The 15,370-nt window shown below is 42.2% G+C and overlaps 1 protein-coding gene across 2 annotated transcripts in view; it reads right to left on the reverse strand.

Moving 5' to 3' along the window:
- The window catches only part of Ints2 (integrator complex subunit 2), a 52,061-nt gene extending 42,471 nt beyond the window's left edge, over positions 1-9,590 (reverse strand). Inside the window, exons 1-6 of one of the 2 annotated variants that reach the window (XM_006983190.4) lie at positions 9,094-9,590; positions 7,838-8,144; positions 7,144-7,282; positions 3,623-3,725; positions 1,939-2,052; positions 133-263 (exon numbers count right to left, since the gene is read on the reverse strand). In XM_006983190.4, the coding sequence (XP_006983252.1) occupies positions 133-263; positions 1,939-2,052; positions 3,623-3,725; positions 7,144-7,282; positions 7,838-8,133 (783 nt within the window). In that variant the 5' untranslated portion in view covers positions 8,134-8,144; positions 9,094-9,590. The remainder of the gene's footprint in view (positions 1-132; positions 264-1,938; positions 2,053-3,622; positions 3,726-7,143; positions 7,283-7,837; positions 8,145-9,093) is intronic. The other variant, XM_016001743.3, reaches the window with a different exon arrangement.
- Between the last annotated feature and the right edge of the window lie 5,780 nt (positions 9,591-15,370).

The raw sequence follows: 15,370 nt of genomic DNA on the forward strand, positions 1-15,370 counted from the left end.
TCACAAAACATAAGGCCTCAGGGGGAGTGGCACACTCAGCAGAGCATTAGAGCTCCGAGTTTCTCTAAGATTCTCCAACAGCCTGGAGGACTTAGGAAACTTCGGTCACACAGAGACAAGAGCATCTCTTACCACCACGCCCCGGACCTTCAGGGCCTGAGAAGGGTTCATTCTGCATAAGAATCGTAAGGCATCTGTCCTGCGCCTCCCTCCAAGACTTTCTTCATCTTGTCGTTCTCCATTTTTGATCAGGCCCCTACAAACTATTATTTAAGAGTCTCTATTATTTTAAGCTTTGTTAAGCTTTTATAAGTAAGATGCTATAAGCCATTTCTTCACGCTTGAAAATGAACCACTATGCAGCTTACACAGTGCAGAAGGAGACTGTGGGGGACGTGACAGCACAGCAGCAGACACCAGGTCAAAGGGTACAGGGGAGAAAGGGACGACACGGAGGACACGTGCTCACACCCGCAACCACAAACCCAGAAAGACAAGGCGACAAACAACTACATGTATGCACACTGGCCACGGTGGTACACAACTGATAATCACAGCACTAGGGAGACTGAGGGGAATCTCAAACTGGAGGCCAGCCTGGGCTACATATGTGAGATCAAGGCCAACTGGAGCTACAGAGTGATTCAGTGTCACAAGAGAAAAAAAAAAGCTAGGGCTAAGCTGAGTGGAAGAGCACCAGACTAGCACCCATGTGGCTATGCAGTCAATTCCCAGAAAACAAAAACAACAACTACTTCAGCCTAGTAGCACAGTAATGTGAGCTACCTGGGTATCAGGCAGGAGGAACACAAGTTCAAAGCCTGCTTCAGCAACAAAGTGAGTTCAAGTCTACGTGGACATCTTAGTGAGACTCTGTCTCAAAATGAGAAAGTGAAAAGAGAGAGACGTGCAAAACAGTGGCGAGACAGTGCAAGGACAGCGGTCAGTCCCCAGTACTGAAAATAAAGATGACTGGGAAAACTGCTGCCGAGAAATCGACTCTTCAAAGCTAAAGGCATAGCTCACTGACAAAGCAAATAGCTCTGGGTTCAATCCCAAACACACGTAAATAAAAACAAAATAAAAAATAAGTTTAAATACTCTATACTACATGAAATTAAGGCAATTCAATGAAGAACACCAAAAATAATAACTCTGTAGATAAAGCCTTTTCTCCATGTTTTTAAAGGACTTTAAAGTCAGCTGGCCATGGCAGTACACACCTATAATGCCAGCACTGGGAAGAGGCAGGCTACTTAAAGTTCAAGGTCACCCAGGCTGCAACAGTGAGACCCTGTCACAAAAATCAGAAAAGAGGGCTGCTAAAGTGGCTGAGCAAGTCAAGGTGCTTGTCACCAAGACTTAGTACTGAGTTCAATTCCTGGGACCCACATGGTAGGACAGTGCCTACTCTTGGAAGTTGTCCTCTGATCTACACACATACACACACACACACACACACACACACACACACACACACACACAAATCAGAAGAAAGAAGAATTAATTACTTAAAATGAAAGCAGCAAGAATACACTTTGGAACTTATAACACTCGTGAATTAAATTAAAAAATAATACAAAGGAAAAAAGAGATAAAAATAACAGGACACACCTAACCACCACAGTAATTACATTAAATGGTTTATATAAATTATGTAGACTCTTCAATTAAAAGCCAGACTGGTCTGGGGTGTAGCTCAGAGGCAGACTACTTGTCTAGCATGTTAGTCACTGGGTTCCAAACCAGAACAGAAGGGAGGGGACACAGCACTAAATACGGAGCCATGCAGCCAGCACCACTCAGAAGGCAGAGGCAAAACAATCACAGTTCAAGGACAGCCCAGAATACAGAGTAAGACTCTGTCTTTAAAAAAAAAGCCACCCTAAACAAGTCAAACCACAGTTCTCCAATATTTCATTTTTAAATTATATTTACCTTCATTAAAACTATCAGGAACATTGGCTACCAAGAGACATAAGAACCAGGCACCATTTCTAACATGTAGCAAGGCTTCGGCTACATCGACTATAGGAAGCAAGGAAGGGAGCTCTGGAAGACAAAAGGCCACCGTCACTACTGAGGCATGACCCTAAAGTGTTATCTGCTCAACAGCTGGCATTTCAAAGATGTCATCAAAATGCAACTCACCAGTACTAATAAAGTAAGAGTTCCTTAGTCACATTAGCTACCTTCAGTTAACCTACAGCCACATGAGGCAAGGCAGGGGCTACTAAGTGGACAACACAATGCAGAATGTGGCAGAAGTTGCCCTAAATAGCACTGGTCTAAGAAAGTATTTTCATAAAATCTTTACACTTCTATATCTTGTTTTTATTTTATCATATACACCTATTAAAAAGAATCTAGAAAAGCAAAAAAAGATACAAAGAAAAAGAAATGTATGTTAGCTCTAATCCTATTTATATGTATTTAATATATTTATAATAGTAAATATATTTAATATTTAATTTTAATCCTCTCAATTGATAATTTTAGCATTAAGTAAAACTGAGATTAAATTTACTTCCTTTGCCCTTTGCTTTTTGATCTAACACATTATGAACATTTATAAAATCACTAAAATTTTAAGTCATTAAATCAAATATACAAAGCTAATGTGTACATGATATGGCATACTCTACAAATAGTCTAAGTCACTGGTCTTTGTTCTAATACTAGTCACGTTTAATTTAAACTTTTTTTTTTCTCCCAAGACAGGGTTTCTCTGTCTAGTCTTGGCTACTCTGGAACTCCCTCTGTAGACCAGGTTGGCCTCGAACTCACAGAGATCTGCCTACCTCTGCCTCCCAAGTGCTAGGATTAAAGGCGTGCACCACCACTGCCCGGCTTAATTTTTTTTAAGAATTAATTTATGCCTGGATGGTGGTGGCTGGTGGCGCACGCCTTTAATCCCAGCACGCAGGAGGCAGAGGCAGGTAGATCTCTGTGAGTTTGAGGCCAGCTTGAGCTACAGAGTGAGTTCCAAGAAAGGCTCCAAAGCTACACAGAGAAACCCTGTCTCAAAAAAAAAAAAAAAAAAAAAGATTTAATTTATGTATATGTGGGTGTGTCTATTCGAGGCTGCTAGATCCCAAGGAGCTGGAATTATAGGCAGTTGTGAGTCACCTGAACCAAACTAAGGTCCTCTGGCAGAGCATCAAGTGCTCTTAACCACTGAACCATTTCTCCAGCCCTTTAACTTAAAATTTTAAGACTTATTTTTAGTAAATAACTTTTACATTTTTAAGGTTTTTGTTTTGGTGTGTGTGTGTGTGGAGGGTGTTATTTGAAACATGATCTCACTTCATACCCCAAGTTGGTCTGGATTTTGTCACAATACTCCTGTCTCAGCCTCCTCCCACATGCTAGACCCTACCCAGTTTTGATAATCCTTAAATACCAAATTTGGGGCTGGAGAGAAGATACTGCTCTTGCAAGAAGCCTGAGTCCCTGCATCCACATCAGGCAGCTCATAACTGCCTATACCTCCAGTTTCAGGACATCCTGTGTACACCCACAGACACACATCTAGCATTGCAGGCTAGCTAAGGAGTCACACAGTAACACTGCACTCGACACTCTATCTGAAATGTATCCTGACACCCAGTCAGTCAAGTACCTGCTTGTAAGATACAGAGAACATCTGCAGCTTCCTCCAAGTACACTGGACTCTCAAAGAGCTCAGAAGACTTGAAAAAGAACTCTCCATTGGACTCCGATACCTTAGAGAAAAGAGGAAAAACAGGCAAGAACTATTAATTTCAAATAATTTTTAATATTTTTGTTTTCGAGCTCACAAATCGTAAGTTTATGCTGTGATTGTTTGAGGTAGGGTCTCACCATGTAGCTGTGGCTGGCCTGAACTCAGTACATAGACCAGGCTAGACTTTAATCTACTGGCCTAGGATGGTATAAAACTCCCGATCTTATCCCCGCCTCTCGAGTGCTGGGATTGAAGGTGTGATCCAGCACAGCCAGGCTCAAGTCATCACTTTCAACACAACTAATACACTGCAGCAAAGCATGTGGGACCCTCTCAATTTTAAGCCATTTAACTGTGACTATTACTCAGACATGGTAGCATCAGTCTCAGGAACTGCACACTGGTTGCATCTTGTAATCCTACCATTTGAGAAGCTGAGGTAGAAGAATCTCAAGTTCAAAGGCCACCCTGGCACCTAGTGCAACTCTGTCGTCGTCGTCCCCACCCCCCCAACCCCCCACCCCCCACAAAAAAGAAGGAAGGGTGGGGAGAAGTTATTCCAATCTACATTTTTAGAGATACTTGAAATTAAAGGATAAGGCAAGCCAAGAATCAATGTAGGAATGCTATCCATATAAGCTGTTGATTAAAAAACACAAAACTGAGCCAAGGGTTGGTGGTGCACACCTTTAATCCCAGAACTCAGGAGGCAGAGGCAGGCAGATCTCTGTGAGTTCAAGGCCAGCCTGTTCTACAGAGTGAGTTCCAGGACAGACAGGGCTATACAGATAAACTCTGTCCTGAAAAACAAAATTAAAAAAAAAAAAATCTAAGCTGCAAGATGTCTCAGCAGGTAAAAGCCCTAGCCCAAACCTCATGTCCTGCGTATGATTCCCAGAAGCCATAGTAGAAACAGAGAGAGAACCCCTGAAAGTTAACCTCTGACTTCTATAAGTGTGCCAACCTATACATCCACACACATTAAAAAAACAATTATTTTTTTAAATTGTAAGTTTAAAGCAGTATAACAAATACAAATTCATTTCATTCTAATGACCAACAGAGAAACGTAAACTAACTAACAAGGACTGACACCTGGAGCCTGGAAAAGTGGTACAGGCCAGCAACCTAGCATACAGAAAGCTGAGACAGGAAGATCAGAAGTCCGACGTCATCCTAAGCAAATACCCTTTGGAGCTCTGTCTCAAAAAAAAAAGGGGGGGGGGGCTGGAGAGATAGCTCAGTGGTTAAGAGCACTGACTGCTCTTCCAGAGGTCCTGAGTTCAATTCCCAGCAACCACATGGTGGCTCACAACCACTTGTAATGAGATCTGGTGCCATCTTCTGGCCACATGCCGGCAGAATACTGTATACCTAACATAATAAATAAATCTTAAAAAAAAAAAAAAAAAAAAAAAAAAGTAGACAAATTTGACGGAGGAAACAACAACAACAAAAAAGATGAAGAAAATATCCACTATCTTCCTTAAATTCTCTATGGCAATATGTCACCATATTTCCCACATGATAACGTCATGTCGGGCATTAAAAACTCTACAGAAGAAAAGGTCTCTTATCAGGGCCACCATGTATTTATAAGATGTAGGAAAATCAGAGAGTGTGGGAAAGTTTCAGGTAACCATAATTAGCCAAAGGTCCATGACTTAAAGTAACCTATAACTTTCCTCTGTGTGTATACTTGTGTATGATATATGTGTATGCATTCGTGTGAATGGAGATTAGAGGACAATATCCAGTATTAGTTCTCAACTTCCACCTTGCTTGAGACCAGGTCTCTCTCTCTCTCTCAAATTCATTTTATGTGTATTGGTGTTTTCCCTGTATATGTCTATACACCACCTGTGTGAGTTATGGACAATTGTAAGCTGCCATGCGGAGGCTGGGAATCGAACTTGGATCCCCTATAAGAACAGTTAGTACTCTATACTGATAAGCCATCTCTCCAACCCAAAGGGGCCCCTCTTTCTGTTGTTTGGTGTGTACACCAGGCTCCTTGGCAACTGAGTGCCCACGGATTCTGTCTCTCACCTCATGACAGTCCATTGGGATGACAGATGTGCACCGCCTCACATGATGTGTACACCACCTAACATGGTGTGCACCGCCTCATATGGTGTGCACCACCTCACATGGTGTTTACCGCCTCACATGGTGTGTACAGGTTCCAGAGACTCCAAGTCAAGTCCTCACATCTGCTCAGCAAAAATTTTACCCACCTGAGCCATCTCCCCAGCCCAGAAAGAACTTTGGATAGTCTCCATTACAGACAACTAAACAGTCTAGTGGGTGGAGCAAGCTAATCCATCATCCTGTATCTAGTTCAACTTTGATACTCCATGTCACAGGGGGCATTTAATACCAGTATCTAGATGAACTGAACACATTTTTAAGTCATACTTTACAATATTTTATGGGAGATATTTTATCCTATAATGGATAAGCAAAAAAAAACAAAACAAAACAAAAACCAACAAAAAAAGTATTAACAAACTTAGTAATTTAAACAAGTTCAATTCCTTTGAACAGATGTTAGTGGCTAAGAGATGAAACAGCTCAGCTGGTTAAGAGTACCCGTTACTCTTGCAAAGAATCCAGGTTTGGTCCCCAGCACGGACAATGTGGCTCACAATCAATAACTCCAGTCTGTTCCCAAGTATTTATGATATTTATGAATTAATTAATATATATTAATAAAGCCTATGCTGTCTCCGAACTCTGCAGGCGCCAGGCCCTCATATAGTGCACAGACATATAATCAAGCAAAACATTCATACATATAAAAGATATTAAGAACTCATTATATAAATTCCATACATACAAAAAATACTGATGATGATGATGGATACAGAATACCTGTGCCTGGTGGTGCACACCCTTAATCCCAGCACTCAATGGGCAGAGGCAGGCAAACTCTGTGAGTTCGAAGCCAGCCTGGTCTACATGAGTTCCAGGATAGCCAGGGCCATATAGAAAGACTGTCTCAAAAAGCAAAAAACAAACCAACAAACAAACAAACAAACAAACAAAAATAGTGCAGAGTGGCTATGAATGCAAGAAAATAGTAATTAGATAAAGACAATTGCCTTTAACACATGCTTTTAAATCATTAAAGGCAGTGGTGGCACATGTCTTTAATCTCACTCAAGAGGCAAAGGCAGGTAGATCTCTGTGAATTCGAGGCCAGCCTGTCTACAGAATGAATTCCAGGACAGCCAGGGCTACACAGAGAAACTCTGCCTCTGGGAGAAAAAAAAAAAAAAAAAACCACTTCAGTCTTTGAAAGAACAGAAACCAAACAGAAACACTAGCAGAACACATAACCCGTCTGCATTCTTGCTGCTATTTTTTTACTATTTTCTAGATGTAGATATCAAATCATAAATACTTTGGGCTGAGGATTTTTTTTTTTTAGCCACCTTGTTCATAATTGCCAACAGTTCACTAAGCACGAGCCGCAGTCGACGAGGTGAATCACTGTGTTCAAATTCTAGCGTCAGTCCATGCTGGAGCTGTGATACCAGGATGCTCTCTCCACTGCCTCCTCCGAGCTTATGCCTAGTGGAGTGCAAACACGGAAAACAAGTCACAACACTGGCCAGGCATCAGCACCTGTTTCTGCTGTAGTAATACAGTGTCATGGAGTCATTCTAATGGCTTCCACTTCCTCTGAAATACTTAGTTTGTCTATGTATTCCAAGAGCTCACGAACTGTAAACTAACAATGGCCACTGACTTCTGGAACAAAGCCTCACTAACAGATACGTGATGGGCCGGAAAGGATCTAACACCAGCCAGGAGTCTCAGGGAACTAATTGTCACCTTAAAAGGCTCAGTGATTCCAATAAAACCTTCCATCCTAGACATTATCCTGCTCTCTTCCCACTAGGGGTAACTGACCTACTATGTAGCTAATCCTCTCTAGGTAACATGTGATAACACAGAAAGCTCTCAGAATTTTAACTATAAACAGAAAAGACCTCTGGAAAATGTTCTCCAAACTTAAGTTTTCACTCTCTCTTTTCTGGAGCCCTGACAGCTCCGAGCATCACGTGATTCCTTCCTGAGGAGGAATATCAAGTAAATCCCAAGCCACACAGAATGCCACATTACCGAAGTTGTTGTTCTTTGCTGGCATCTTGTTCTAGGGCGTGAAAGTCCACAGACAACAGTGCCACAATGGAGTTGACAGCCTCCACTCCAGACAGAAGGCGAAGAATGAGTTTTTTATCCTGAGCCCAGCTTTGACTCTGGTCAGCAGGAGCACAAAGTGCCATCCTCACCAAGCAGGGCAAGAGAAGCCTTAGTTCTGGATCACTTAGAGACGCCAAGCGAACAACATCCACCTTCTGCATGGCTTCAAAAGCAAAAGGGCTGACAAACTGAAGGCTTGTACACTCGGTCATCATCACTCTTGATCCTAAAGAGCCAAAAACAACAAAATGAAAGCAGGTATCTCATTCCCACACATAGGAAAACCCTTCTTAAAACTGTGAAAGCGAGTGGGGGACATTTAGTAGGTCCCTGTGTTGACAATGTGGCTGGCACAATTCAAGACCACGTTTCCCTGTCTCCCCATGTTTCTCCTGACATTTGGAATATGAGAAGAAAAACTGCAGACTAATGTCTCTTCCAAACTCAGGGATCCTGTGCCCTAATACTCTTTGTTTTATAAATACAGCATGAGCTCCAGAGAATAAAGTAAAAGTAATATCACTACTTGGTGGGAAAATTCCAGGCTGAACCCTTCTATACTAAACACCAGTCCAAGACTTTTCTCATTATGCCTCTTGGATGAGCTCCATGAAATACGGAGAGAAAATGAATGGCCGCAGTTTCTTCACAAGCGCACCTTGTATATCAACTGAGCTTCCCTTTCCACCTCCCAACTAGATGGAGACACTGGTAAATCATCCCATGGGCCAAAAGTAACGTCAGAGTCAAGGTTCTGAAGCCCACGACGCTATCCTGTATCCCTTATGTTATAGGGGAGGTATAGAACAGACGTAGAGGCACAACCAGCTGAGGGATGAAAAGAGACTCTCTCTTGGACACTTGTGGATCTTGAACAAATGTTTAAAAGGCGGCAAAAAAGAGATGACACTGGACAGAGAGCAGAAGCCACCCCGCCTTAAGACCCACTCACTAACAGAGATGTGGGTAAAGAGTCGTGGACAGAAATGCTGCTGTTTTCAATAGTAAGCGCCGGTCTTTTAACAGCAGAGTGAGCTCGAGGCAGAAGTGACAAGACCTGTGTGCTCAGGGGTCTCTGCCTGGTAGCAATGAGAAACCGAGTGCCCCGGGCTAAGAGGAGTCGGGCGTACTTCAGACAAAGCGGCACTTGGGCCCGAGAAGCCGGCGCTTCATACCTTAAGATCTACCCTCCAGTCTCAAGAGACCCACTCGGATTCCGCGTCCGAGCGCCGGGCGAGGCAGAAATCGAGAGCGCGGTCCGAAGTTGGGCCTAGGCGATTATCCGGATCCCCAAACACCGGCTGTGCCCGGGGTCGACTCGGGCACCAAGAACTCAGACGCTGGGACCAACGGGGTCGTCGACAGAGCGGGGGCAAGAATGGGGACACGGCAAAAAAAAAAGGGGGGGGGAGGCAGAAACGGCGGGGAAAGAGGGGAAAGCAGAGAAGGCTTATTTCAACCTGCACCCTGCACCTCCATTCATCGCCAGCGTCTGCCCCGCGCCGGCCACCGTACAGCACTGAGAGGACGTCGGCGGCTGGAGAAAAACCAGCTTGAGGCGCTGGGACCGCGCTGCGCGTGCGCGGCCCCTCCCCTTCCTCCTCCGCGGCGCTCCGTGCTTCCGAAAGTGTCGAGTGTTGCTTTTCCTCGTTCCTCTGCCTGAGCTTTCCCCTTGGGACCCATCAGAGCCGTCGCTAAACCGTCAGAGCAAAATTCCCCGCGGGGATTATCGCGACATTTAAATAACAATAGTGTACGTAAGAAGGAATGGTAAAGGTTCTTCCTTCCGTTCCTCCACCGAAAGTTGCTAATGGAACTTGAATGTAGCCTCCTTCAAAACCCTGTCGGTGCCATCTCCGCACCAAAGTTCTAGAATCCCAGGACCTGTGTACAGGAGAATTTTTAAAGTAATGTGATGCATGCCTACACACTAATGGCCAAAGTATAATTTGCTTTGGGGCTTTTCATTGTTTTGTTTTGTGACGTGTACCCCAAATTACAAGCGCGAGCCACCATTTCTGGCTTGTATTTGGGATTTATTTTGTTTTTCAGACATGATCTATGTAGTCCTGGTTGGCCTGAAGATAATTATGTAGGTAAGGCTGACCTGGACCTTGTCACAATCCCCATCTCCCAAATGCTGATGTTAGAGCCTCCATGGCTTTCTCGGTTCTTTAGGCTACAAAAATCCTTTCAGGAGTGTGGATTTTAGGAATTCACTGGAATCTTCTAAAGAGGTTGTTTGGCATTTCACGAAAGTCAAAAACTTTCAACTTCTAAAAAGTCTCAACGCCTTGAAATTTACAAGTCTATATATCTCATATTAAATGTTTCTACAACCCAGATGCCCGTCAACTGAAGAATGGATTAAGAAAATGTAGTACATATACACAATGGAGTACTACTCAGCAGAGAAAAACAATGACAGCATGAAATTTGCAGGCAAATGGATAGAACTAGAAAAAATCCTGAGTGAGGCAACCTAAACCCATTAGAACAAACATGGTATGTACTCACTCATAAGTGGATTCTAGATATAAAGCAAAGGACAATCAGACTGCAACCCACAGAACCAGGGAGACGACAAAGCAGGGGGACCCTAGGATGACTGTGGCTTATAATAAGTTTTGGTTTTACTCAAGCCTCAGGGAAACATTTCACTATTAGGATAAGAATTTGTACTGTATTAAGCTGATAATAGAAAAATAAATAAAAATGAAAAAAATGAGATGGAGCCTCACTATGTAGCTCAGACTGGTCAGGAAATTCCTGCATTTTGGGATTACAGGATTATTCCACCTTGACCAGCTCATGTTTCTTGTTCCTGGTTCAGCCAAAGTGCATGTTACTTTCTGTTTCAAGTAATGTACTAGGGATAAGCAATAAAATTCTTTTACAAAATTATATAGATTCACACAGAGAGAGGGGAGGGAGGGAGGGAGAGAGACATGTAGTGACATTTGTTGCATGTATGTGTTTGCATGTGAAGGTCAGAAAACAATTTACAGAAGGGAAGATAGTTTTCTCCTTCCACCACGTGTGTCCTGGGGCTTGAATGAATTCAGGACGTAAGACCCAGGAACCAGCACGACATTGAGCTGTTTTTCATGCCCCTAAAGTATCTTATAAAAATTGTGGGGCTCTTCAGAGGACCTGAGTTCAGTTCCCAGCACCTATATCTGGTGTTTCATAGCCACCATAACTCCAGATCCTGACACCCTCTTCTGGCCTCTATAAGGCATGCTTGCCTGCAAAAACCTAAAAATAGAGCATCACTAGAGTGACCATTTCTTTAAAACAAAAACAAAAAACCCCCCAAAAAAACTTCTAAGTATTTCTAAGGCTCTGATAGAGGACAGTCTCTGAAAAATACACTGAACTTTCAGGGTAGACGATTAGCAAAGAAATGAAAGAACTAAGATGTGATAGTGTTTCAAAATTCTCTACTTGATTAGAGTAATGCCTTTAGTACTGTGAACCAAAACATGCACAATTATCTGTAACATATAAATGCATAAAGCATATACAATTATATGCCACAGATACACACTCACATTTAGATGGTAACAAATGTCTTACCAAATACACAGAGTACTTGATATATATCCTATTATTGGGAGAATAGCACTGAGACAGGGTCTATTTATATATGAAGCCATAACAGTCAGGATCTTCCTACCTCAGCATCCCAGTTCTTGGAATTAAAAATATACATCATCAGGCCCAATTCTATATCCCTTTTATCATTTTATTTATTTATTATATTTATTTATTTGTTTGGTTGGTTTTGGTTTTTTGAGACAGGGTTTCTCTGTGTCGCTTTGCACCTTTCCTGGAACTCACTTGGCAGCCTAAGCTGGCCTCAAACTCACAGAGATCCTCCTAGCTCTGCCTACAGAGTGCTGGGATTAAAGGCATGCACCACCACCACCACCACCACCACCACCCAGCTTCATTTTATTTATTTTTTATTTAATTTTATTTTGAGAAAGGGTTTCTCTGTGTAGTTTTGGTGCCTGTCCTAGATCTCACTCTGTAGACCAGGCTGGCCTCGAACTCACAGAGATCCACCTGACTCTGCCTCCGGAGTGCTGGGATTTAAGGCGTGCGCCACCACGACCTGGCTTCTATATCCTTTTTAAAAATTTGGCTAGTCACTATATAATTGAAAGCAATTTCACAAGTGTTAATGGGTTACAGAGGATACAATTATTGACCTGACATTGTGGCACACACCTTTAATCCCAACATTCAGGAGGCAGAGGCAGGCTGATCTCTGTGAGTTTGGGATCAGCCACATAAGAGACACTGGAGAAAGTGGGGAGGGAGTAGAGAGAGAACACTATTTATTTGGAATCTGAGCACATGGGAGGCTGAAGCAAAAGATTAAAAGTTGGAGGCCATCTGAGCTACATAGTGACTATCCAAAAAAAATTTTTTTTAAAAAAAAAGGCAACAAAGACTGAGAGAATAAGCAATTTAACCTTCCTGGGTATTCCTTTCCCAGAAAACAAGGGAAAGAGGATCCAAGTATTGGTTTGAGGGACTAATGAGGATGGCCAGGAACTACGTGATCTAACTCTTAATTGTCTCTGAGCTCATGGTCACTAACAGATAGGTAACATTTTTTGTGTTCTGATAAATAAAGCTTGCCTGGAGCATCAGAGAAGCAGAGCAACCCACAGTAACTTCTCACGGAATGCTCAGACTGAAAGGACTGGCCTTGTCTCTATGAATCCTCACACTGAATGGGCCAATCTCTACAAATCCTCTCCACCTGCCTTATATTCCTATCTCTAGTGCTGGGATTAAAGGCATGCGCCACCACCAACCAGCTGTTTCTTTTTAAACTAATTCAAGCTCCTGTAGCCCAGGGTGGCCTTGAACTCCTGATCTTCCTGCTTCCTCCTCCCAAGTGCTGGGATTGAAGGTGTGTCACCCCTCACGGCCTGGCCTCTACAGTTAACTAATGGCTAGCTCCACCCTCTGATCTCCAGGCAAGCTTTATTTGTCAGAACACAAAATATCACACAACAGTAGCATGAAGATACAGTCTTCACCTCAAGTTACAGAACAGAAAATCAACCCAGCCCAAATGAGTGAGTGCGGAAACACACCTATCTCAATGTCACCCTTGCTTCATTTTCCTTCCAGTCCCTGTGAGCACAGCTTGAATTCTTAACCCAGAATGTGAAGGCCCTCTCTTGCTCCTTAACAGCTTGGTAATAGTCCTTCAAATCAGAGGCACAATGTTTGCCAATTAAACTATTTGGATAATCATACAGAATTTGGCCACAACTGGAATTTTAACCGTCTGCTCAGTTTAACTCCTTAAACTTAAGTCCACTTTTTTTAAGTCAGTTTGTAAAACACCTCATAGCTCAGATGTTTAGACAGATTATCTTCACAAATATTAAATAAGCCTTCAAAGTAGCACTAGGTCTAGCTGCCTCTAAATTACATTTTTAATTATCACAAATTTGATTATCATAGGACAATCTCACAAGTTCAAAGAAATAACCTTTCAATGACTATTGTCGTACAAAGGCCATTGCCATATCCAACCACATAGGTATTTCATCAACTTTGTGATGACATTTTTTTCAAATGTTAACATCCCTGAATTGGGCTGCTTTATAATCAGTAGTGATGGTTTACTGGATAACATTTTTTCCTTACTGGTACACAAAGGTTGTCATAGTTACTGATGGCGTGGATTAGGTGAACCACTGTTTAAGTCAGAAGACTCTCCCAGAGTAAGCAAGCATTCTTTTGACTCCATTTGCTTTGTCTCCCTACCCTGGATGACTAAACAAACACTTCCACATCTGTTTCTGGTATAGCAGATGCTTTTCTACATAAGTGAGCTTCAAGAAATTAACGGTCAAACTAAAGAAGGGTCAGTACTGTTGGGAAATAATAATCAAGTTCCAAAAATACAAGGATCTTAAGACGACGTTTTTTCTCAATGGGGGATGGTAATCTTAGCACTCAGGAAACAGTCTGGAAGACAGAGTTCAATGCCAGCTAGGGCTCTGGAGCAACAAAAAACCCCACCCTTCTGTATGTCCATTTCCATAAGCGATCATTCAATGATCTCAAACAGTTCATTTGCTACTAGTTACCTACTGTGTAAAATCTTTAAAAACTGTTTAAATTGATTTAATTTTATGTGTAGAAGTGTTTTGCTTAAACTATTAAAAACAAGGGAAGCACCACTTTCCACTCTGGTTACTTTGAGTTTTCCACAGATTTCCTGGATCCTGTCTGCCAACCACTCAGGAAGTAAATCATCAGCTGTCTCAAGTTTGACTTCCATTGTGTGGTATTACATTTTAGAACCTATAATCCTTCATGCTGACCTTTTCGCTGAAGTAGGTGAAGGAATAAAGGAGGAAAAGCTGGGTACTACATTTTTTTGTCCTCCCATGTTTACTAGGAACTATCTAAAAATCCTAACAGCTTGAACATGTATTTCTTACAAGCTTTTTACTTTCAAAATATGAATTCCAAATAACTATAATACATCTTCATTTACAGGAAAAACTCACATTTTCAGTAAGTCTTGGATTTATCATAAAAGGTTCAAAGTACTCAAGAATAGTTAAATGCCTAACTACAATGTTAAGTGTGCTGGGTTCCCAACCATGACAATGGTTAAGAAAATAAACCCAATTTCTTGCCCCGTGGAGGTTTTCAGTGGAGACAAATAATCATAATAAGTACAAACTGGAAAGCAGTGTAGAGAATGCACAAGAGTGTATTTCAAGGGAACTTCATCTACGGTATATGTGGAAATGAACTCAGATCCTTAAAAAAGCTTGGAGGGAACACCTAGGATTCTTTTTTAGATTACAAACAAACAGAACTTGGTATTGGTGTTCTTCCTCACAGCAAGATGTCAATAAAGAGTTTTTGGTCACCAAAACCATTCCAAGAGCAGAAGAACCGAGTTAAGAGTATACTGCAAGCCGCCGGGCGTGGTGGCGCACGCCTTTAATCCCAGCACTCGGGAGGCAGAGGCAGGCGGATCTCTGTGAGTTCGAGGCCAGCCTGGGCTACCAAGTGAGCTCCAGGAAAGGCGCAAAGCTACACAAGAGAAACCCTGTCTCGAAAAAACCAAAAAAAAAAAAAAAAAAAAAAAAAAAAAAAGAGTATACTGCAAGCCAAGCGGTGGTGGCACACACCTTTAATCCCAGCACTCGGGAGGTAGAGCCAGGCAGATCTCTGTGAGTTCGAGGCCAGCTTGGTCTACAGAGCAAGTTCCAGGACAGCCAAGGATATACAGAGAAACCCTGTCTTGAAGAACCAAAAGCGTATGTCGCTCTCAAGGTCAGCATGGGTTATAACAAGAGATTGAGACTATGTTTTAAATAAGTGGATTTTAGTGGTGAACTCAGATAAAGTAATTTTACTTAATACTTGATATGGTATTCGAAAGGGGTAATTTAG

Source organism: Peromyscus maniculatus, chromosome 8, assembly GCF_049852395.1.
Source record: "Peromyscus maniculatus bairdii isolate BWxNUB_F1_BW_parent chromosome 8, HU_Pman_BW_mat_3.1, whole genome shotgun sequence".
Lineage (NCBI taxonomy): Eukaryota > Metazoa > Chordata > Mammalia > Rodentia > Cricetidae > Peromyscus > Peromyscus maniculatus.